This window comes from Echinops telfairi, unplaced genomic scaffold (assembly GCF_000313985.2).
Source record: "Echinops telfairi isolate 266 unplaced genomic scaffold, ASM31398v2 ScPeMD7_53;HRSCAF=182, whole genome shotgun sequence".
Classification (NCBI taxonomy): Eukaryota; Metazoa; Chordata; class Mammalia; order Afrosoricida; family Tenrecidae; genus Echinops; species Echinops telfairi.
In genome coordinates, this window is record NW_022103951.1 from 18525541 (window position 1) to 18551128 (window position 25588).

Genomic DNA, 25588 nt, shown 5'->3' on the forward strand with positions numbered 1-25588 from the left:
GACACTCTGTTGGATATGGGCTCCATTTGCCCTTGGGTGATCATTAGACTGTCCAAGTACCCAGTCAATGCTTTAAACACCACTGAAATGCTAATGGATTGATTTCTATCTCCGAGTCGAACAACTTTCTTCAACTCCCAGCCGAGACATCCAGCAGACATCTCTCCTACAGAGCTTTCCAAATACAACTCCCCTTTTCTTATCTATTCCAGTAAATGACAACTTGGTTGTACTGTCAAATATCCAGCAGATCCTGTTAGCTCTCCCTTGGAATGCATCCAGATTAGAAGAGCTCTCTGATTCAAGTCCCCATCACACTATCTATCTATTTGCTATAGCCTCTTCGCTAGACTTCTAGCTTCCAGACTTGCCATACAATCACCACAGTGTTTCTTAGTCAACTCAAGTCATATCCCATCACTCTGTCAAATTTCAAGTCTTTACCTTGCCCTACAGAGTCCCTGGGTGATTCATACAGTTAAGCGCTCTACAACTAGGAAGGTTGGCAGTTCAAACCCACCCTGGGCACCTGGGAAGACAGGTCTGACCATCTGCTTCTGAAAGAATATACAGCCTTGAATGGACTCACTAGAAACTAACAAAATGTTTGCCCTGTAAGGTCATCTGCCTATTTCAACATCCCCCACCCCACCCCCCGAAAAGCAAAGCAAAATTGACTTCAGATGTTCCCAGTCCCTCCCAAGCCCAAGGGTCCTTTCAGTGAATACTCAGCAGATTAGATCCATTGCACCCCAGGGTCTTGCATCCTGAAGCTCTGCTCCTCCCCTAATAAGAGGGGCTCTTCTCACCATCCCTATGAAGTAGCGCCTCTTATAGCTCAAGTGGGGCAGAGGTGGTTCAGTGGTAGAGTTCTCACCTTCCAGGTGGGAGATTGTAGTCCAATTCCCAGCCAGTGCCCCTCATGTGCAGCCATCACCTGTCTGACAGCAGTGGCTTACATGGGGCTATCATGCTGAAGAGGTTTCAGCAGAGCTTTCAGACTAAGATGGACTAGAGGAAACGGCTTGGCCATCTACTTCCGAAAACCCTATGGAGCACACCATCACCACTGGTCCTGAGAACAGTGTGGAGGTGAATGGGCAGTACAGGAGGTTCTACTGTTCAGGGTCCATGGAATCATAGCCATCTCTACAGGAGCTAACAACCAGGTGAGAGATAGAAGGGCATTCTTTGTGCTTCTTTCCCCCCCCACCCTGATTTTTCTCTATGATTGAAATAAAGACAATTGGTGGGAGAAAGACATCAATCAAACCCATGTGGTTCCCAAGGCAACAAATGTTGAGAGAAAGGATGAAAGAATGGACATTGAATATTCCAGAAAGAATGAATGTCCAAGCTGTACGTACTGCCAGCCTCAACACACCTGGCCGACTCGCAGATCGCCCAGGCACAGCGGGCCTGCCCCCCCCCCTTTGAAAATGACAGTCCCAGCCTGAATGTTCATTTGACCATCACCCACCAAAGCTAAGAACAAGGGATTTTAAAGCTGACCCAAATAAGTCTCAATCTTGGGTGATGATCTTAAGAATGGGCCTTTAATGTCACCAGATACATCAGCCCAGTCACCAGGGTTAGGCTTTGGGAAGTGCTAGTGAGTAGAAACACGCTGTGAAATAATCAGTCCCTTCTGTTTACAACACGCATGTTGAGGAGTCTGAGCTTATTTATTTTAAAAATAGAGTTCCAACAACTTTAATACAGTGCCAATGTTTACACAGTGATAGGATAAAAATAAAAATAAATAAAAACCCTATAGGACAGAGTAGAACTGCTCTATAGGGGCTTTCTGAGACAGCATTCCTTTGTATTAAATTACAAATTATAAATTAACCCATTGATTACAGGCCAGAGAGGTTTCAGATAGTGGAGCATCTACTGGTTTTTCCATTCCTTCAGTCTCCTGATGGCGACCTTGACTGTGACAGATCAGGTGGGGTTGTGGGTCCAGGCCCCACCAGCTACTGTTCTCATGCAGGAACCGCAGTGCCAGGTCCCCACAGCGTGTCTCTTTATGTTGGCTTTGCCACAGAAGGAGCAAGTGTACATGGCATGTGGGCTGATGTCAATTTTCCACTCCATTTTCCTGACGGAGGTAGCGTCACAGGTCCCCTATGTACCCATGAGCCCGACTTTCTTAGCGCGTTTGGCCATCTCACCACAAGCTCGCTCCAAGCCAGAAAAGTACAGATGCAGTGGGTAGGCATGGTTTTAGGCGGACAAAGCAAAAGTGGCCTGGAGACTGTATCTTTATGGGAGAAGACAGCCTCATCTTTCTCCTGTAGAGTGGCTCATGGCTTTGAACTACTAACCTTGTAGTTAGCATCCTGGCGGTGAACCCACTGTGCCACCAGGGCTCCTCCAGTAAATCCATTCTTATAACGCCAGTAAAACCAGGTTAGTGTTTCCCACTTGGACAGACAAGCTCCCTCTCCATGTAAGTTAAAGAGTAGCAGCCAAATCCAATAAAACACTAGCAAAATGAAAATGAGGCATAATGGTCCAATTCCATGGTAACACAATGATCCTCTGCCTAGGACTGTTCTTCTCCAACTCAAATGATATTGAATTCTGAGCATCATTGGATTAAGCCAATTTAAAAGACCCACTTCTCTCCTCAGTGAAATGCACTGCTCTAAACCATTCAATATCTATGACTTCTTAAGGGCCAAAAGGTAGCTGACTTCTCCTTTGAATGGTCTTCAGGACTTATTGAACAAGGACCTTGAAGCAGGCCTGGTTCGATAACAACAAAAATTGAACGTACAATAATTTCCTTCCAGCATGTTTACTTTTCCTTAAAAGCCATGTACCTGTGCACATCTATATTTCCAAGGTGTGCTTAAAAACAAAACAAAACAAAACAAAAAACAGAAACAATCAGCACATCTAGCTCAAGGTAGCCTTAACTTGGGGTCCCCTAACACATTTCCTTCATAAGAAAGAGGGAGGGCAAGAAATTGATCAATATACCTCACTAAGGAACTTTTTCTGTTTGCATTCCTTTAGAACATTACATGATTTAGAGTCAGGAAAGGTTCTACAAATGTCTAAAGCCTTTGGTTCTACGAGTGATGAAAACATTTCGTCCACCTGCCTCAGTTCTCCTCATGAGCTTTGTCAGACCACTGCGAACCGTGGACTGCAGCACATACCCTCAGAGTCCCAAGCCCCGCACAGCCAAGCCTCATTTTATTGCACTTTGCTTGATTTATTGCATTTGTTTTAAAAGTGAAGGTCAGTGGTCATCATGCGTTGAGCAAGTCAATGAGAGCCATTTCTCCAATTGCATGTGCTCACTTCATGTCTCTGGGTCCGTTTGGTCATTCTCACCATATTTGAAACTTTGTCATCATGTTACGACACATTTCAGAGACGAGAGTATATTGTAAACATAACTCTCCGATGTCCTGGGAAACCCCCAAATGGACTTTATTATGGTGGTCTGGAGCTAAACGTGCCATATCTCCAAGCTATCCCTGAAGGTTTTGAAGATGAGTCATATCCCAGCAGTATGGTCCTGTGGAATATGACTGCGACCTGGAGCCAGTGGGCAGAGGGCCTCATGGGTGAGAGTTTCATGTGAAAAGGACAGCTCACGGGGTGGTCTCCACAGCAAAGTCCTCCCCCTTGACCTTTACCTAGCCACCTGATCCTGCCATCTTGAGGAGAACCTGAGCCCTATGACAAATGGGAGGTTCCAAAGGCAAAGGAAACCAGGGCCAGATCATGGAAGTCAAAGAACTCCCTCGGCTGTTTGCATGAATTCCCAAACATCTCTATCCTAAACACTGGGGAGGCAGAAAGAACTACCACAGGCTCTCTAGGAGACCTTGGCCCAGAGCAAATGTTCCCCTCTCACCCTCCACATCCTTAGCTGGCAAGTACATTCTGGGGGTTGAGTGACCTTTGGTTATCCATTTGCTATTTCATGTTCCCTTTTGAAACGACTTGTTTCAGCTCCAAGGGCCTCCTGAATTCTAGAAAGTCAGACCAGACGAATAGACATTCTCTTTCCCATTTACAGGCAAACTCTGAGGAGATCCTGGCAGGAATAAGACAGGGACTACCGGCAGCACTCTTGAAGGCATTTTAAGGTTCAAAATCCAGGAGAAGCCAGCTCCACTTGCAAGTGTTCTATGGCAACCCAGACAACAATGCCAACCCCGGGGGCTGTGATGTAATCCATAGCACTGAGACCTAAGCAACAACTTGCATTCTATTCTAGGACCAAAGCTATCTGTTGCTTTCCTACTAGCTGGGGATGGTCACACCGCGTGGCTATTAGATAGTCTTTGTAAGACATCAATGAACTACAGAAAGATATTTTCTAGTTTGTCAGTAATTTCTGACAATTTTTTAAATTCAGAGAATCCGCATATTTTGTCCCCTCAACCAGGAATTTCATGGAGCCCCATTTGTAACTACGTTTTAATCCAAAAGTGAATGAAAAATAAAACATCTGGGCTAAGATGGCAGAAAAATGAATGTTGACTGGGAGTTCTCGGTCAAATCTCAGTATTGTGTGGACGGTTAAAAGGTGTGTTTGGAAGGATTGGACAAGAGAGCAACAAACTGAAAGCATGAGACCTGATAGAAACACAATGATCCCATTCTGAATCAGGTGCCTTACTGAAAAAACTCCTTTCCCAGACTCCCTGCAGCTGGGTGAAGCCAGGTGACAGAATTCTGGACAGTAAGTATAAGCTAAGAGCCACTGGGCAAGCTTTGGTTGTTTTTGTTTTTATACCTTGTTACTTCCTGCTTAGAAGCCAGGCATGGAATCTGGAGGGGCCACCATCATCTTGCAACTTTGAGGCCGTCAACCAAAGGCAAAGGGTATGGATAGCGCAAAAGAACTATTACGGGAGTCTGGATCCTGGATGATATTATTGAGATGGTTCTAGTGTGCCAACCCCCAGGATTCATTATTTGCAGCCAAATGCATTTCTAATCCATCAGTATCTAATGACCACCATTACCATCACCACTGAGTCAAATCTAACTAGTCACGGTGATCCCATGTATCAGAGTGGAATTGTGCACTGTAGGTTTTTCGATGACAATGAGATTGACAAGGATGAGGATGATACAATAAAAAGGGACAGACAAAGACTACTAGTGGAAGCGCAAATGGGATAGATTCTTATGAAGATCATTCCACAGTGGACCTGACACATACGTGAATTCCTTCCTGCAAAGACTGAAGTCCTGACTGGGAGAACAGATATATCATTAAATGCAAATGCAGAGATGCTCAGTGCTTAAATGGGCTGTCTAAAGTGCAACTCTTTTCTTTTGTGCTTTGATTGCTGTCAGAAAGCACACTTGTACATTAAAGCTGGGTGTTTTGCATCCCACAGAGAAGAGAGTGGAACTTATTTAGAATCAATTTAGTATTTCTCTTCCATCCATTTATAGGAGTTCCCACTGAGAACTTGAATGCCTCACCCTCTCTACAGCCATATTTGGTAAGGCCTGGGAGGAAAAATAAGTAAATAACATGTAGTGTCCTGATTTGATTCTTATATTCTCTACTTGGAAGTTAAAGCAGGCTTATGACTAGCTGAGAACACATAGGCCATGGCCCATGGAAAATGGTGACCTGATCAATATGCCTAGATAATAGCAATTGATAAATGAAGCAAATGCAACAGGGTTGCAAAGCAATGATCGAGGATGTGCACTCTCAAAATAAGGGTGTGTATCTTTGTACAGGAGGAAAATCAGGAGACAGTAAACACTTCAGTAGTTCATCATGCAGTCCCCCAAGATTGTGGTCTTCCCTAGGGAGATGATTTCTCCATGCTCAACACAGGTGTCACAGGTGTTGGTTCAGAAACAAGGAGTGAACAAAACAACAAGCTGAAAACCGGAGCGAGAAATGGGACGGTCAAGAGTAGATGCACTGGTATACTTACAGCTTGCACTACGTTCAGATTTAAATTCTTTTTTCCTTTCCAACAAAAGTAAGTGCAAGTGTCTTTAATATCACTCACTAACACAGCAGCAACACTTCAGGAATTAAGACATATGGACACTGACACTGAGATCCCTTTGCTTTTTGGACTCAAAGCTTCGCACGAGTTCCTACGTGATAAAAATCAGCCTTGAGCAGGTGAGGGAACACTTTCTCCATTCGGCATTTGTGTCCAGCGTCCTCATCCCAAACCACAGCTTCCACCCACCCATAAGCAGTTAATAAACTCATTAAGAGACACAGCTGGAAACTCATAAGGGGTTAAAGCCAAACAATGCCTACTCGTTGATGCATTTATAAAAACATAATAGGGTTCATTCTTCTCCCCCTTTCAATCAAAGCTTTTGTCTTTGTTACCCCAGCGCATCATCTTTCATTTGGACAATAAAGGATCATGTGTTTATTTCTTTAAAAATGACAATGTTTGTCCTCTAAATAATGGCCGCCGTGCTGCTAATTGAACATGATGGATTCAGGATCCTGGTTTGCCATCTGGGCCATGTGTCTCAGAACATCCTTTTTCGTGATGATGCCAAGAAGCCTCCTGGAGAAGAAAAAAGAAAACAAAAGAGAGACAGAAGAGGTCACCCCTGCAATAGTGACTCATGCCTCTTTCCCAAACCCAGCACCTTTTTCTCCTAGACCCCTGGGTAGACATCATTTCCCAGTCTCCCTTGTGGTTGGGTGGAGCCAAGTGAGTAAGCTCTGGTTAATGGCCTGTCGATGGTAGAGGAGGGAGCTGCAGGCTGGGTCTCTGCACATTGCCTCATAGTCTCTCTCTTCTCACCGGACAGCCAGAGACAAAGACGCCAGTGAAGCACTTTGAAGCCACAGAAGATTGACTCGGAAGGCAACCAATGCAAAGACCTAGGTCCCCGAGGGACTAACAGGGCGCAGGACCGGCCGCTGGCGCAACCCAGGCTGGATGTGATGTGAGCAAGAAAAACGCCTTCACTGTCTTAGGTCACTGAGATGGCAAGCTTGTTTGTTGCCACAGTCAGGCTATAATGACGAACACCCACTCGTTAGGGTCAACTTTCGGGTCAGTTACAAAAGGGCTTATGAAACCCATTGTTCAAACTGGAGCACGCCCCAGAAATTTCAAGTAAAATGTATTTTATGGAGAAACTGAAAGTTCATTCTATTTTTAATTCTGTCTTACTTAGAAGGGTAAAATTTGACATTCATTTCCAACCAGAGATAAATTGCCTCCTCTAGCAACACTCGGTTATTTGGAACTTAGGAAAACAATGGCACTTCCCAAGGTCATGTATCTGAGGAGCCCTTAGGCACTGGGCAGCTAATAACAGCAAGGTTGACAGTTCAAACCCACCAGCCGCTTCAAGATGGGGTGTTTCTGTTCCCAGAAAGATTCACAGTCCCAGAAACCCTATCCTTTGGGGTTGCTGGGAATCAGGTGATTTTGTGGCCATGGGTTCGTTATTTGGGATTTATGTACTGAGTACAGGACTTTGAATCTGTGTAGTCCTTTTTAATATTCACTCATATTCTGAAAAGAGTTGGATGGAGTTTATTTTCATGAATTGAATTTATTTAGAGTTGTATTTTCTGAAGGTTTTATTTTCCAGGTGTCATCATAGTATGGACACACAAAGTAGAAATGAGGCATTTCAATAGCTGGATCATAAAACAGCATCCTGCTTGGTAAAGTGAAAACGAGGGCCGCCCCTGATGCGATGGATTGATGTAGTGGCTGCCACAATGGACTCAGCAGTGGCCCAGAACTGTTACACACGGACCCAAACAGCGTCAGCACTGCCGCCATTGCTGAGTAAATAAGGCGGGGCAAATTCCTTTCTCCATATTAAATGTAAGTATTTTTCTCATACTATACACTACAACAATATGTAGGTACACTTCTGAAAAGCCATCCTCTGCAAACCCTATGAAGCCCAGTGCTCCTATGACATGCAGCGTGTCACCAGGAGCTACAGTCCACTCAATGGGAACTGGTGGATTCCACTCAGATTACCGCGCATGCAAATGGTCCTGCATACATTGTCAAGGACAACCTGATCTGAAGCTATTTAAATTGAATTTCAATTGGATTAGGGCTTTGTGGGTGTCCTGTAAAGTAGCCCAAGTACCTAATTTGAAAGGGGAAAAAAATCCCTTCATGTTGACAAAAGACCAGAAAAAGCACAAAAGCCACAATACACTTGACTTGAAAATATTCTAAACATGCTTATTAAACCCCAATAAAAATTCAGCCTACAAAAGTGGTGAAAACAATCTAAGAGCATCCTGCATCGTGAACTAAATGCTGATTAGTGAGTTTGTCTGTATAGTGGGGCACATGGTGGACTGCTAACTACAAGATCAGCAGTTTGAACCCACCAGAAGCTCAGTGGGAGAAAGATGAGGTTTTCTGTTCCTGTAAAGATGTACAGCCTAAGAAGCCCAGAGGGGCAACTCTGCCCTATAGGGCGGCTGTGAATCAGAATCAAATCGACGGCAGCGAGTTTGGTGGTTGAGTTTTTTCAGTGAGCTTGCCAGCTCAGAATTCGGACTTCTTTGTCACTGACCACACTGGACCCTCAACAAACTCGAAATGATTGAGTTCCTGGCAAGTATCCTTCTCTATCACACTGAAGGAGACAGCAAACACTCCGCACACATCTTCTGGATGAAGATGATGTAGGTTACAAAAGAGTCAAAGAACTTCTCATGACTAGCGGGCTCTTTTTTTAAATGGTGAATTGCTCTTGATAGATGGAGAAAGCAAGACAAAGTTCGAAAACTAGCACTTCGCAGACCCTACACACAACGATTAGTTCAGGCAATAATTATCAACAGGGACTAAAACCCTTGGTTACATGGTTGCTGGAAGACAAAATTCACTATCTCCCAAGTATCACTGCCTAGATCGGATTCCTTTACAAAAGAGGACTCTGATCTGCCCGGCCTATCTAATGATGGAGTTTATTACCAATAAGGTCAGACAAGCTGATGTCATCACACCACTTATATCACAATGTTGTCAAAAAACCACCTAAATGATGTGAAAGAGGGGGTTTGGAGTGAGATTCAAAGCCCATCTGTAGACAATCCCCCCACAGAAGAGTTATAAGGAAGGCATGAGTCAACCAAGGTGTAGTACAACACCAGTGCATCATGCAGTCTTCCCCTAGTTCCTGAATACTTCCTCCCCCCACTACCATAACCCAGTTCTAATTTACAAATCTGGCTAGACCGGAGAACATACAGTGGTACAGATAAGAGCACTCGACGCAGGGAATTCAGGACAGATACGCCCCTCAGGAACAGTAATGAGAGTAGTGATATCATGAGGGTAGGGGAATAGTCAGGGAAGGGGAAGGGTGAAAAAGTGGGAACCCATCACAAGATTGGATATATAGAACCCACCCCCCGAAGGGACAAATAATGGAAACGTGGGTGAAGGGAGACAATGGACAGTGTAAGATATGAAATAATAACAACTATATATATATATAATTCATCAAGGATACAGGAAGCTGGCAGGGTGGGGGAGGGAGGGGAAAAAGAGGAGCTTAAATCAAGGGCTCAAGCAGAAAATGTCTTAGAAATGATGGCAACATATTTACAAATATGCTTGATACAATTGATGTATGGAATGTTAGAAGAGCTATAAGAAGCCTAATAAAATGATGGGGGGGAACAAGACACTTAAACCAAATCCAAGCCCAAGGATGCAATCAGGCAAATCCAGATGACTGACATGCCCTCTTCAAATTAACAGCTATATATATACATTATATATATATATACATAGCTGTTAATATATTACTGTATATACTCAAGTATAAGCCGAGTTTTTCACACATTTTTTATGCAGTTTTGTGATAAAATTAGATGCCTTGGCTGATTTTGGGGTCAGCCTATATTCAAGTATATAAGGTACTCTATATGTATGTATGTATATTTTTCATTGGGGACTTGCAAAGGGCTGGTTTTCTAACTCTATCTTGCTTTCTACATTTATCAAGAGCTTCTCACCATTTAAAATATCATTTCATTGGGGTCTCTTACAGCTCTTATAACAATCCATACATCCATTGTGTCAAGTACATTTGTACATCTGTTGCCATCATCCTTTTCGAAACATTTACTTTCTACTTGAGCCTTTGGTATCAGCTCATTTTTCCCTCCTTCCTCCACCCTCATAAACCCTTGATTAATTATAAATTATTATTTTCATGTCTTATACTGTCTGCTGTTTCCCTATACCCATGTTTCTGTTGTTCATCACCACGCGTGTGTGTGTGTGTGTGTGTGTGTGTGTGTGTGTGTGGTGGTGAGGGTTAAATGATCATTGCTATTGGTTCTCCTTCTCACCCCCCACCCCCACAGACCCCCGGTCCCCTACCCTCATGGTAATATCACTATTCTCATTATTGTTCCTGAAGGATTTATCTGTGTCAAGAGCTCTTTTAATTTAATTTTTTAATCATTTTAGTAGGGGCTCATACAACTCTTTTTTTATTAATCATTTTATTAGGGGCTCATACAACTCTTATCACAATCCACACATATATCAATTGTGTAAAGCGCATTTGTACATTCATTGCCCTCATCATTCTCAAAACCTTTCCTCTCCACTCAAGCCCCCAGCATTAGGTCCTCATTTGTACCAGTGTACATGCTTCGGTCTAGCTCAGTGTTTCTCAACCTGTGGGTCGCGACCCCGTTGGGGGTTGAATGCCCCTTTCACAGGGATCACCTGATTCATAACAGTAGCAATTACAGTTATGAAGTAGCAACGAAAATAATTTTATGGTTGGGCGGTCACCACAACATGAGGAACTGTATGAAAGGGTCGTGGCATTAGGAAGGTTGAGAACCACTTCTCTAGATGGATTTGTAAAGTAGAGCTGGGGTCATGATGGTGGGTGGGGGTGAGGTGCAGGGGAGCATTAAAGAACTAGAACAATGTTGCATGTTTTGTTGGTGCTATACTGCACCCTGGTTGGCTCATCCCTTCCTTGTGACCCTTCTAGGGGATGCCCAATTGTCTACAGATGGGCTTGTTCACACTGATATGATTGTTTTGGGTCTTCTGATGCCTGGTACCTGATCCCGTCAACTCCTCATGATCACACAGGCTGGGGTTCTTCTTCTATGTGGGCTCTTTGTTGCTTCCCAGCTAGATCTCACCTTCTTTTTTAAGTGATCATTCAAGAGTAATGAAAATTTCTTTCACTCATTTGCAACCTATAGCATCTTCATCACCTTTGTGTAGTATGTATATAAATATACACTCCCCAAAAGACAAGGAACTATTCTCAATGAAAAATTAAAGAGGCAAAATAGTCAAATGTGTTCACCTTGCTGAGATTCTGGATTGAAATTTGAATATGGGCTGGGCATTGGATGATATTAAGTTATTTTGTGTAATTAGTGTCTGGTGGTTATGGAAATAGAATGTCCTTAGTCTTAAAAAAAAGGAAGACAAAGAAAGAATTGGTGCATTTAACTGGGTTGTTCGTGAAGAATACTGAGTACACCATGGACTGACAAAAGAACAAACAGTCTTAGAAGAAACAGAACCGGAATGCTCCTAAGATAGTGAGACTTGGGCTCCTGTACTCTGGACACAGCATTAGAGACAGCCAATCATTCGACAAGAATGAGGGAAACCCTTAATGAGGTCGACTGCCACCACAGCCCCAGCAATGGACTCCAGCAGAGCAGCAAATGGGGGAAGGGCCCAAGAGCAGGCAAGGTCACCATGAGTGCAAGCGGGCTGGATGGCAATGAAGGATAAGTCAAAGAAGACGCACACGGCTATATTTAGAGGGCCATGATTGCGACATCTGCAGATTTGGGGTGAAAACCAGTGTAGAAAACCAGTGACAGGCGACTCTAAGTAAAGGCAGAGCTGAGTGTTCATCAACCACTGGCTCAACTTGGGACACTACCACACAAACGTGGGGTGAAAATGTGATGGGTGGAGACAATCAGGGGTTGCTGAGCTTTAGGGTTGCTTGACTTTAACCACAGTTGTGTGTCACTTTAAATGATTTTCTAAAATTTATCAAACTACAGTAAAAACTGAATGTACAGGAACACGTCAAATAAGATGTTGCTACCCAACTGAGGCTGAGTTCAACTTGCTTGGTCTACAGCAGTTGAAGAGAAGGCTTATCTTGTTCTACACTGTGTGACAGTCTACAATGTATCCTAAGACAGCACTATAGAGCTAAATGACATACATGTAGCTTGTTCCAAAAGTGTGTGTTAAAATGTTGAAATGAGATACACCTAAAGACACAATCTCTTTCACTGTTCTGTGACTTCAAAAACTCTTGGTTTGCCTGTGAAAGCCCCTGTGAGCATGCACTGGACTGAAGGGCTCTGGTCTCCTGGCAAGGGAATATTGCTCAGTCTAGTTGACAGGTCCTAGCCTTTTTCCTTCCGGATTTGCTTTCTTTTGTTTAGGAGCAGATTGTCATGGTCAAGGGCCTCTGTATATATTCAACTGAAGTAAAAACTCCTCAAGGGTGTCAGTACCCAATTCCTTGCCAAATAGCCCTGCTACCACAGTTCCAGAAGTGCCCGGGTAATGCACATTGTTATGTGCTCACCTGCCAATGCTAACCGAGAGGATGGTAGAGATTGGAGTCTACTCAGAAGCGTCTTATATGAAAGGCCTGTTGATCTACTCCCCCTGTCCCTTCCCCCCCCAAAAAAAATCAGCCATACAAACCCTATGGGACACAGTTTTACTCCAATAGACACAGCTAAGGCCTCTGAATCTAAGGCACGTTGGAGCCTTAAAGGCCAAAGTAAGGAAACAAGGGTCTGGTGAGTTTTGTTTTAGCTCCTATGATTCAAGCTAATGCAAATGGAGCAATGGTATCATGAGAGGCACTTCACCACAAAGAGGGTACACTATTTAAGTACCCTTGGGACACCCCCCCCAATGAGTCCCTCTCCAATGCAGTGGCAGCCCAATGAGCCCCAACCTCCTCTAGCAGGATCCCCTCCGTCCAACCATTCCCAAGAGGTTTTGCTGCAGGGCTGCTCAACCCCAGCGACTAGTGATATTTTGGGTCAGTGGGGGCTGACCTGCACACCATGAGGTGTGGAGCAGCATCCTCAGTCTCCCCCTCACCAGATTCCAGTAGCACCCTTGGAGATGTGAGCACCACAAATGTCCCCATAGGAACAACCCATCGCCTATCAGCAGGAGAATGGATGAAGAACTCTGCAATGAGAACATTATACATCGCTAAGAACCAATGCTGAAACCTCAAGCTCTTCATGATTTGGGTGGACCTGGAGTACATGCTGCTGAGAGAAATTAGCTAATCACAAAAGAATAAACACTACATGAGACTGCTGCTATAAGGGGGCCGGGAGTGAGGGAGAGAGGCAAAAGAAAGACTTTCATGCCAAAGGGAACACACTTGGGCGATTGCCATGGGTGAGGTGGGGGATGAGCAAGGGAGAGAAGATGATGCAATGTGCTTGACAGTGGATGGATGCTAACTTGGGTGAAATGGAAGAGAGTGGTCCAGAAGAGGGAGACGAAAAATCAAGGCGCTATGAAGGGTAGACTATTGGGGTGGGAGGTTAATTAGTCGTTTCAACTGTTGAATAATTTTTGATGATCGGAAACTTAAATCCCCACCTAATTTGCAATAAAAAAATTGCTAAACAAACAAGCGGGCAAACATGTCTCCCGACAATGCCTTGGAGAGCATAACACAAGATCATAGCCATTGGCCATTCCTCTCCAGGCTCCCAAACCGCATAGGGAAATGGGAATTCAGGAGCTGCCACCAGCTCCTGCATAAAGTGTGCCTGGGCCTCCCATGGTAATTATCACAAATGAAAGCTGAACTTCCCCCAGAAGGAGATGACCTCAAATCCAGCAGGGTTCATTAGTGGCATAAAATGTTCTATTTGATTTAAATCAAATTTTTGAACTTCGGTCCCCTTGGGTGGCGGGTCAAGCATATCCAGTGAATTCTTAAGGGCCAAATCTATGACCAAGGACATAGTTTAGATTTGAGCACCTGGGCTCTTCTGAGCCAGCTGCTCAGTCCACAGCCCAGGGACCCACATTCACTGTTCCTTTCTAGAACAGCTGTTGGGGCAATTTCACGCAATTCCCTTAGCCATGGACAATGTCTGGGAGCAAAAACTTCTCTGGGTTCCTGGTGTGAGTTCCCTCCCAATAGTCATGGACTTCCAGAGCCCTGTAGCCCAGCCAGCCCAGGTCCTCAGAGACCATCCACGGAGAGAGGGGACACTTAAAAAAACAGAAGCCTACTCTCATTGTTGGTCCTAAGGGGTTTATCTCTCCGGGATACCCAGTGTTGTGAGTTCTTATCTGTACCAGTGTACATGCTCTGGTCTAGCCAGATTTGTAAGGTAGAAGTGGGATCATGCTAGTGGGGGGAGGAAGCATTAAGGAACTAGAGAAAACTTGTATGTTTCATCGGTGCCATACTGCACGCTGACTGGCTTGTTTCTTCCTTGTGACCCTTCTGTGAGGGGATGTCCAATTGTCTACAGATGGGCTTTGGGCCTCCACTCTGCACTATCCCTCATTCACATTGATATGATTTTTTATTTTGGGTCTTTGATGCCTGATACCTGATCCCAACCTCATGATCACACAGGCTGGTGTGCTTCTTCCACGTGGGCTTTGTTGCTTCTCAGCTAGATGGCTGCTTGTTTACTTCAAGCCTTTAAGACCCCAGATGCTGTATCTTTTTATCAGCTTTCTTCACTACATTTGTTTATGCACCCATTTTGTCTTCAGCAATCGTGTCAGGAAGATGAGCATCACAGAATGACAGGTTATTAGAACAAGGTGTTCTTGTGTTGAAGGAGTACTTGAGTAGGAGGCCCAATGTTCGTTGGCTACCTTTATACTTAACATATAAATATATGTACATGGATGTATTTCCATATCATTATATTTGACAAATATAGTTGCATATGTCCATGCCTGTATTTAGACCTCTATAAATGCCGTTTGCCTCCTAGTTCTTTCCTCTATTTCCTTTTACTTTCTTATCCCACTATCATCTTTGGTCTTCATTTGGGTTTCAGTAATTCCCCTCAGGTACATTGCCTTTGATCAAGCCATACCAGGCATCCTACACCCTCCTCGCCATCGATTTCAGATCACTTGTTATTCCCTTGTCCCTGGGTTTGCTAACACCCACTTCCTTTCCCCCAGATGACCAATAATGAGAGTAGCAATATCAGAGGGGAATGTGGAATGTGGGGGCAGAAAAAGGGGGAACCAATCACAATGATCTACATATGACCCCTCCCTGGGAGGCGGACAACAGAAAAGTGGGTGAAGGAAGACACTGTTCAGTGTAAGACATGAAAAAAATGATAATAATTTATAAATTATCAAGGATGAGGGAGGGAGGGGGTGCGGGAGAGAGGGGAAAAATGAGGAGCTGATACCAAGGGCTCAAGTAGAAAGAATATGTTCTGAAATTGATGGTGGCAACAAATGTACAAATGTGCTTGACACAATGGATGGATGGATGGATGGATGGATTGTGATAAGGGCTGCATGAGCCCCCAATAAAATGATTTAAAAACAAACAAACAAACAAACAAACAAAAAAACCAGAGGCCTGCTGGGGCCTGGCCTGGCTGAAAGCCAAGATGAAAGGGACGCTGACAAGGAGCCCTGCCAGCACCAGCCTGTAGGCATCTGTGTTTGTTTAAAGAATGAGAGCGAGAGAGAGTGTGATTTTGTTGGCTCGACAAACATTCAGAGCTGATTTTGGCACCCAGCTCTTCACGGGAAAGCCTCCTGGGATCCTGGAGGTGCGAGCGAGCGGGCATTGGAAACGCCAGTGATAACAGACGTGGGGTTACGATTTGTAAAGGCAGCGAAACCACTGCACCCTGGGGCGACACAGCAGCACAGTGCTCTGCATTCCCAGGGCTGGAAACATAAGGACGGTACTGACTTCAGGGATCCTCCGAGTGGAGTCCCCAGACTGGTGTCATCAGCACCCCTGGAGAAATTGTTTCCAAAGCAAAATCTCAGTGCAAATCCCCATTCAGACCTTGGGTTCTGGACCTCTGGATTGGAGCACATCAATCTGCACTTGCCAAGTGGTCAGGGAATTCTGAGGAGCCCCCTCAAGTTCAAGACCCACTGAGCTCCCTGGAAGGAATGTAGGAGTTCATTGGTTGGCTGAAAGGTCAGTGGTTCAAACCTACCAGCTGCTCCTCGGGGGACAGGTGAGCTAATTTGCTTCCATAAACATGACAGCCTCGTAATGAAGCAGTTCCTCCCTGCCCTATAGGGTCACTAAAAGCTGGACTTGGCTCAGTGGCAAGGGTTTGGATTTTGAATTTTTGTTTTTGAATTGAGGAGCATAATCAAGTGACTGTCCCTTCTCCCCAAGCCCAGTCCCAGGTAGTGAGAGAAAGGTACTCAACCCCTTCTCTGATTGTTCCCTGTTTTGATTCAATGCCTCTCCTGGTTCCAGAGCCGCACAGGGCCCTCTGTTCTGCCATCCCAAAGCTGGCTGGCTGGCTACTTCCTTTTCAGTGCTCCCTCCACAACCTAATGCCACCATCTGTCAAAGACATCTTGGCCCCACATCCCATCAGTGCCTGGCTGACCATCACTCACCCACTCCTGGTCACCAGGCACTGCCGGAGCCCCAGTTTCCGGAAGATGTCCACTACCGTTTCCATGGGGGTGTGGTCCGTGACCGTGAAGGGACTGAGGTTCAGGATGCGCCGCAGCTTCAGAGGGTGGGGGCTGTTGGCTGGCAGCTCAGGGGGATCTTCGGTGAAGTACATGATGGAATTGCTCACGATGCCCTCCTGCCTCTGTCTGGCATTCTCTGCATTGGGGGGCGACAGAACAAATAAGCACATGACAATCCCTTTCCAAGCGACAGCCCCCACCTGTACCCACACATAAGCATGCCTGTCCCCCTTCTCCCAGTGTTCTAGAATCCCACAAGAAAAGGGGTTTGGAGAGCAAACCGCATATCCTTATTGAGGGGCTTCAGCCAAGCCTGTGGGAAATTTGCATATATCTGAAGCTAGAGCTGTGCCAGGCTTCCCCAGATGAGGCCGGATCATTCCCTGCTACAGGCTCCCATGAGGGAATTCTCTGCTTCCATCCTGAACTTCAGGGCACCCAAATGACCCAGGGCTGTTCATGCTTTCTTCCCTAGGACTCCCTTACCTTACCATGGCCTGAAGTTTGACACGACAAGACACCTCACTTGGCTGCCCAATGACCTTAAAGCGTTGTTTTCACAAAGGAACTAACTCCTAGCTGCAGCAAATGGCACCTAAGAATCCTCAGAGGAACAAGACACCAGTCTTACAGCCGAGAAACACAGCCCAGTGCCCAGAAGGGCTACTGGGGACCAAGCAAGCTGCCCTAGAAACACCACTTTCCTCCTTTGAGCACATCTCTTCAAAGTGGGCCATTACGTAGATTTCTCACAAAAGATAGTAAACCATTATGGTAACAATTAGCCTATTTCTGTCTGTAGAGAAGGCTATGTGAAAGAAGGCTGAGGAAAAAGTAGGCTAACGGGAACTCATTAGAAATACAGCTTAATGCAGTGCTACGAACCCAGGCTATTTTAAGTCACACATGAAATAAATTCATCGGTCTCAAGATATTTCTCCAAGGCGATTTTCCTTCGGTCGGAATTTTCATCTTTCTTTCGGTTCGTGGGAAAAGGTTAGGGCAACTGTACCGCCGTGCTTGCCTGCAAATGGATTTTGGCTTCTAGAAGATCTTTGCGCTTTCTCCAAGGCGACGATTCACCTCTATTGTCCTTTCACAAATGCAATCCTAACTGCCTCTTCCAAGGCCGTTTCTTACAAGAGAGCCGTGCGATGGAAGACTGTCGGCATGTGGGGTCAGGATGAGTCTAAATAAGGGTTTCTGTTTAAAAGAGGAGCAGGGGAGCCGCTGGGCAAAGCCTGCATATGATGTGGGTCAGGTTCAAATGCATTACAGCAAACGGGATATGATTCAACCTCAGATACTGACGACCCTGGTGCCCAAACTCTTTTCAAAGATAGAAGCTACGTGATAGCCACTGCACACTTCTCTCTGAGAGCAAGATGTTTCCTTCCTGAAGGCCTGGAGGCAACAGTCCACACACATTTGTTTGCTCATTTTCCTAAACCAATTGATTCTCTATGAATCCCAAGGAGAAGGAATTCCACCCATTTCAGCAATCAGCTTGAATATTGGGCTTGATTGAGTCACATGGATTTGTCAATCCCCTCACAGAGCCATAGGAGCCCTGGTGGCACTGTGGGTTAGGTATTGGGCTTAACCACCAGGCCAGTGGTTCAAATCTACCATCCTCTCTCTGCAGGAGAAAGATGAGTCTGTTTGCTCCCAGAGACCGCAAACCTCAGAAACCCCAAAGAGTGTTACTCTGTCCGATAGAAGGTGGCTATGGTTCTGAACAGACCTTACGGCACTGAGTTTGGTATTGAGTTTGACAAAACCAGCTATAACTTAGTGACTTGTCGACCAGCTTGTCAAAATCAACAGCATGTTTCCATTTCCACTGAATCGACTGATAGGGTCTGAAGCTCTCACAGCCACAAAATCCATATACTCTTACTCGCCCCGATGCCTGTAATAAGACTCTGTGGGGGTCCACTGACGAAGGGCAGAGACTGTGGACTATCATCCTGTATTCCCAGTCTCTGAGCTAGAACTGGAACCCTAGTGGATTACGTGTTGGGCTGCTAACCACAAAGTCAGTAGTTTGAAACCACCGGTAGCTCTTCAGGAGAAAGAGGAGGTTGTCTATTCCCGAAAGATTTACAGTCTCGACAGACACACAGAGGGAGTCGTTCTATTCAGTCCTATATGGTTGCTGAGTCAGAATTAACTCAAAGGCAGTGAGTTTGGAGCTTGGCGTTCATACAGTCCGCCCTGGGTGGTACAAATGGTTAAGCAAACACTCGACTACTAGTCAAAAGGTTAGCAGTTCTAACCCACCCAGAAGGTGCTTTGGGAGAAAGGCCTGGAAAACTGTTCCAGTAAAAATCAAAGCCTAGAAAAGCCGGTGGGGCAGTTTGACTCTGTGTGTTTGGGGTGGCCAGAATTCCGAAGTGACTGGACGGCAACCATGAACAAGAGTGTCTGCTACGTTGGCTGGATGTTCAGAAAAGGGTTAACCCGCTATGAGAAGGTGACGCAGCCCCACTAGACAAGAGACTCACAAACCCCAAGAAGCAGAGCCTGCCGTGTGCATTTGAAAAGATGGGAAAGACAGGCAGGAAATCCACTGGCATATTAACTGTCCTTCCCTTGGAGGTTGAGATCATGGGGCACGATTTGTACTTTTCTGCTTCCGATTTCCATAATCTTGTGTGCATAGGGATACTTTTAACCAAAACAATTTCCCTTTTAGATGTTTCAAAATGTAAGTACATAAACTGTTTTGAAAACCTGCTTGAAGGTTGGAGGCCTGTCAAATATTCTCTTAGAACTAGAAACGAGAAACTAGGATCCACGGCAACAGTTCCTGAGCAAAGGGGTGTCTAAGCACATGCTATGAGTACCTACAGGGGCTATTAAATTTGGCCTCCCACACTCTGGCAGTGTGCCATGCACCATGTCCAACAGAGGGCAGGGCATTGATAAAGTGCTCAAAAAAGGCATTTCACAAACTTTGATAGGCCAAGCTGTTGTAAAAGATGGGAAATAATCATGCATGTGAGAAGCTATTAACATGGCTGTAGAGCAATCGTTCTTGATTGGGGGTGATTGTGCCCCCCAGGGGACAGTTGGTCATGTGTGAACACACTGTTGGTTGTCAGCATGTGGGGAAGGAGGTTGCTACTGGCATCTAGTGGGTGGAAAACAAAGATACTGCTCAACATCCTACAATACACAGGAGAACCCTCCTGAGATGCACACCCAAAGAATTACCTGACCCCCAGTGTCAAGAACACTGACGTTATGAAACCCCATTTTATCATCATTACATTTTCGGGAGTGTTTGGGTCTGTTGTGCATGGGGTCTCTATGGGTCAGAGTCAACTGGATGGCACCTAACAACCCTTCTCATCGCGCTGTTAGAAAATGCTTCCACGAAATCAGTATTGAATATGGAAGCAAGCTCAGTGGTGGTCGGAAGAACGATGAGATAGAAGACAAAGATGATGTCGAAGACAAAGGCAGGTTACTTTATGACAAGTTCTAGTTCCGTAAGGCTTAGAGAAACCCTCCCACATCTGGGTAGCACCTGAGACCTTAGTTCTCTGTGACCTCGTCCCTTCCCGGGCAGAAGTCCCTTCATCCCTCACCTAAAAAGCTGTCTTATAACTCCAGCAACTCTCCTCTTGCTCTGGCCTGGCTGTGGAGATCCGTTTCTGCAAGGAAGAAAGCATCTTCTCCAGGATGGAGGACCATCGTTCCTTCATCCACCAGATGCACCCAATGAACGTTCTCTTCACTCGGCCCTATCCTCTAACTTTCCATCCCTTTAATCAATGCTGTGGCTTCCCACTGAGCCCTCTCAGAGTCCTCCCTGGCTTAATTGCCCAACTCAAGCCAAGCAGGGTCTGGCTGTGCCGAGGACCAAAATGTCTCATATAAGCACACTGTGTCTCCTGGACCAGGGGTTTCGATGAGGTGACTTCACAAGCCCGTGTGCTCATGTGTGGTGGCACACAGAGGGCCAGACTTCTTGGTGGGGCTAACTAATTGCTTTGGAACAATGACAACAGCTAGGCTTTGGTGTCCCTGAGAAGGACTGGAGGAAAGGAAAAAAACCAAAAACATTCAAGGTTTTGTATAAGCAGTTGCTACAGTTTCAAACATGAGGCATAAGCAAAAGCTTTCTTGAACACACACACACTGAAAATTAACTCGGCATGGAATAGCTTCATGTAGTTACAAAAGGGCACATAATTCCGCAACTACAGCTCATAAACTCGAGCATGGAGCACCTTCTATTCCGTGGATCAGGAAAACAGCTTTCCTGATCGCTGAGAGCTAAAACACCTTCCTTGCCTTTCCACAACCACGGAAGCCTATAGCAGCTACTATACCACTATCAGCTGATTGAGAGGGTATAAGTACTATTTACGCCACGTGCTGCCTATCCAGGTCTTCCAAACATAGCTTCCAGAAGAATGCTCCGTGGCTAGTTGAAATTTCTTCTCTAACCGGTTGATGATAATGACTGCTTCCCACTTGATTACAGTGATGGGTTGCCGGGAAATTAGTAAGGGCTCTCTTAGCAGGTGTGCCAGGAGCAACACCACAGGGAATGGCAGCCTTGACATTTTTCACTTTCGTTTTTAAATTTCAACCTTTGCTTGAAAGGTTTTTGAGAATGAATACATTTTCTACAGGCTGCTGATTACATTATTTTAAAACAAACCCAACTCACTTATACAGCTTTTAATACAAACTTCATGAGTGACAGGAGAATGGACACATTAGACATCCATGTTAGGAAAGAATACTGAATATACTGTGGCCGGCCGTGGAGGAAGCACAGCCAGAATGTTGCTAAGAAATGAGGACTCCGCCTTGCTTACTTTGGACATGTTGTCAGGAGAGACCAGTCCCCGGAGAAGAACAGCGTGCTTGGTAAAGTAGAAGGTCACAGAAAAAGTGGAAGGCCAGACCCTCAGTGGGATGGATTGAGACAGCAGCTGCACTACTGGGCTCTTTGAGGACAATAGAGGAGCAGGCAATGTTTTGTCACCCAACAAGGGAACAATCTTTAGGGGAGCACATCACTGGATCTCTTCTCCCCAGCTCACCGGTAGCCCATTGTGCCACCAGGACTCTGTCCTGCTTCTAACCGTGTGCTTTTGCAAATGAGAGATGAGGTCTGTCAGGCTGGAAAAGGACTAACTAGGTATCCGCCACGTAGTCAACTCAGAGGTTGGTGAACTATGGCCTCTGACCAAATCCTTCTGCCTGTGTTCAAACCCCCTTGGGCTCCTGAAGGTAGTGCAAAGATATTTAAAAATCAACTCAATGTGGGAAAGGGGGTTTGTAAAACAACAACAACAACAAACACCCTTTGACACAGGCAGCCCAGAACTGGGAAGACAAGCAGCTATGTGCAGTGAGGCGAGCACCCACCCCGTTCCGCCTGCACTCATGGTTCCTCTTGCTCTCCACAACCCTCACACCCAGACCTCTGGCCCTCGGCCCTTGTCTTGAAATCCCACCTCCCACTGCCCTCTTCCAATGCTGCAGCCCACGCCAATGGCCGATGGCCGGCACTGCGGGCCTGCTTCTCACAGCCCCCTGTGATGCCTGCCACTCACGACAGCTGAATTCATGTGGACTCTGAGGAGAAAAACCATCTCTCCCAGTGACGACAGACCAACTGACCTCCAGGGACAACATCTGCTCCTGACCATAGAAGGGCCTCTGCCCGGCGGAAGTAGTAGAGAGAAAGGTTCAGGCAGGTGGACGGAGGACTCCCAGGCCCAGCCTCCCCCTCTCTGGAGGTGGGTTAGGCTGGAAAGCAGTGGCGGGAGCCTCCTCATGAGGGAGCGGGGAGTCTCGGGGTTGTGCTTGCCAATATGGCAGCCATTTTCCCAGCCAAGAATGTTCATGAGAAACGCGGAGTTTCGGGCCCTAGCCTGGCCTCCTGACTCAGAACCTGCATGTCCCCCAGCCCTACCGGAGAACCAAACAGCCCCTAATGCTCAAGAGGCCTGGTTTTCAAGGCCGCTGATCATTCCCAGCTGCAACCATATATGCTCAACTACCATGACGATTGTGAGGACAGCGCAGGACAAGGCAGGGATTTGCTCTCTGGCACAGCAGCACCTGCCAACAACAACATCACGGCTTGGGAGAACTGGGGGGCACCAAGGCCATCCCCTCGTTACTCACTTATGGCGAGGATCAGCTCCCTCCTCTGGGCAAACCCAATGAGGCGCTCGGAGTCCCTGGAGACCACCACCGGGAAGCCATTGTAGTCAGTCTCCTTGATGAGCGTCTCCACGTCCTCCACGGTCATGCTGTCCTGGGTGAGCACGGACAGCGGCGGCTCCCCGCGCCGGGGCCGCATGACGTCAGTGGCGAGTGTGCGGTGCGTGAACTCGTCCTTTACATCCAGAAATGGGTACCCATTGAGGTGGATGTGGGCCTCGTAGATGCCTTCTTTCCCAAAGGCATCGGCCACCCACTTGCTCGTCACGGCAGCCGCCATCAGGGGCACGATGTATTCGAGGCCCCCCGTCAATTCAAACATGATGACCACCAGGGACACTGTCATCCTGGTGACTCCACCTGCAATGGGACAGAGGAGGAAAGGCCCTGACTTCAGCAGTGGATCGCCGGGCTTGTGGAAGGCTACACGTCACAGAGGGCCGGGTGGGTGACAGGCAGGCCTCTCTTTGGAGCTAATGTGCAGGGAATCCCCTGGCCCCTCAGTCTCCACAGCTCCTGCTCCCAAGACTGCCCCGTGGCACGCCCATGTGGGACAGAGTAGAACTGTCCCAGGGGAGCTTTCTTTCATGGTTGCCACGGGATGGGTTTGAACCTCCAACGTCTGACTTGGTGACCCTGAGGTATCCCGAGTTTTGATTCCCTCAGGCCCCGCTCAGTGCTCTTCCCTGGGCGGAGGGGGTGGTCTCCAGCTCTGCACAGGGGGCTCTCCTTCTTCAGATGCCCATAGCCGCCAAGTAGAGCAGCTGGAGGCTGTAAGAGGGAACTGATGGCCTCACCTGTTGCCAGGGAAGAAGAGAATCGGTACCAACTCCGGCTTCTAGTTCAGTTAAAGCAGGGCTTCTCAGCCTGGCCACTAGAGACCTTGGGGGCCCAATCATTCGCTGGGGCGGGGTGTTGCTTTGGGGGAGGCGGGGTTATCCTGTATACTGTGGAATGTTTCATAGCAGCTGGTGGCCTGCACCCACTGCATCTCAGTGGCATACCCTGTACCCCAGCTGTGACTCAGCATGAGCTGAGCTGGCCCCACCAGCATCACGTGCAGGTGCCCTTGCCTGCCCTCTCATCCGGCCCAGTCTCGGCAGCTGCTCTGTCAGCTGTCTCTGTGCCCCTCCCACACCCCAGCTGGGGTTACCTAGGCAGGCGGCAGCTCCCACCATTGCATAGAGCCCTGGGGTGACGCAGTCTGCTCCAGGCCGGCACCAATTCCGGAAGATGATCCAGTCGTGGTGGTGGTAAGCCAGCTGCTCCACACCAATGCCCACCATCCTGCCAGCCATCGCCCCCACTGCCATGCTGGGAATGAAGAGGCCCGATGGGATCTCAAAGGGGCACACAGAGAAAAGCAACATGAGCGAAGGGGTCCCAATGCCGGACCCCTGACAAGCTGGCGGTATTCTGTGCCTTCACCTGCATGGGCCAGCTGGGCCGAGCCCTCCCCCCCACCACCCGCCCCATGGATGTCCCCTGCTGGGCCAGCTGTGTTAACTGTGATCAGGAAGAAGCCACACCACACTTCTCTTCCCTGGCCTTCACAACTGGCCCGTGAGGCCCATTGAGGACTAAAGGACAATCAACTCCATCCCAAATCAGAGTGAATCTGTCACTCAAGAGATTCGCCACATTCTCTGTCCTCTGGCCATGTTGTTCTGAACGGCAGCAGGAGAAGGGACAAGGAGAGGGTGGCGGGAGCTCCCGGGTCAAATAAAAATGCTGATGCATCACCTCAGCCGCCGAGGATAGAAGCCGACTTTTCTCCTAATTATCCCCGGTAAACGTGTATCCTTGTGCATGGTATCCAGAGCTTGGGACAATCCTTCTGCCATTGGGCCTTTCAGAGCTGCCTCTTATTCCAGAACTACTTAATCCCTCTTGAGAACAGGCTTTCCCTTCATGAACAACCATGAGATGAGAGGAAGCACCTATCGTAGGTGAACAGATGTCTTACCCAAGATTCTACAGAAGAATCCTGACCAGGGATGAGGAGTATAGAACAGAATTTAAAATTCTCACAGGCTACAGACTTCCTAGAGCCATAAAGGTGAGATGGACCTCCCATCATCATTGCCCCGAGGTAATCTTGAAACCTGAAGCCAAAAATGTCCCTAAAGCCTTCTTAAAAACTACAGTAATTTAGTTGACCAGATAGACAATGTCTGCCTTGAGCATTGTGCTCCCCTTTTCAGAACTATCTGGCAACAGCACCTCTCAAAACGGGATAAGACCCTCTGGGGAAGAACAGCTCAGAAACATAGGTGAGAGTGGTTGCTCGCCTCCAAAGATGTCACCAGAGTCACGGAACAGGGCAGGTAGAAACGGTGGCGTTGGTGCATCTTTGCTGGATAGAGTCTCAAAAACATAATTAGATATCTAAATAGCTTTTTTTTTTTAAAGAAGATAACTTTCCCAAGAAGGCTCCAAAAATGGCTGTTAGCTCCTTCCACACCCTAGATGCCAACCAACAAGAGAGGCAGCTGGTTCCGAAAGCCCACTGGTCCTTGCTCTTAAAGCACACACTCAGGTTTGTGTTTGACCACTACACACACAGGCACACCGTTTCTCTGACTTTTTAAAAACAGTACTAACAGACCACCGCAGCATGCCAAGGGATAGTAAAATTCGACCTCCAACCACAGTGGGGACACACAGGTGACAGTGAGACT

General features: G+C 46.7%; 1 protein-coding gene across 2 annotated transcripts in view; it reads right to left on the minus strand.

Annotated features, from left to right (window-relative positions):
- Nucleotides 1-1666: 1666 nt before the first annotated feature.
- CLCN4 (chloride voltage-gated channel 4) overlaps nt 1667-25588 on the minus strand; it is a 62714-nt gene continuing 38792 nt past the window's right edge. For both annotated transcript variants that reach the window (XM_045290689.1, XM_004709978.2), the window contains exons 9-12: nt 24061-24247; nt 22869-23267; nt 16629-16845; nt 1667-6542 (exon numbers count right to left, since the gene is read on the minus strand). In XM_045290689.1, the coding sequence (XP_045146624.1) occupies nt 6452-6542; nt 16629-16845; nt 22869-23267; nt 24061-24247 (894 nt within the window). In that variant the 3' untranslated portion in view covers nt 1667-6451. The remainder of the gene's footprint in view (nt 6543-16628; nt 16846-22868; nt 23268-24060; nt 24248-25588) is intronic.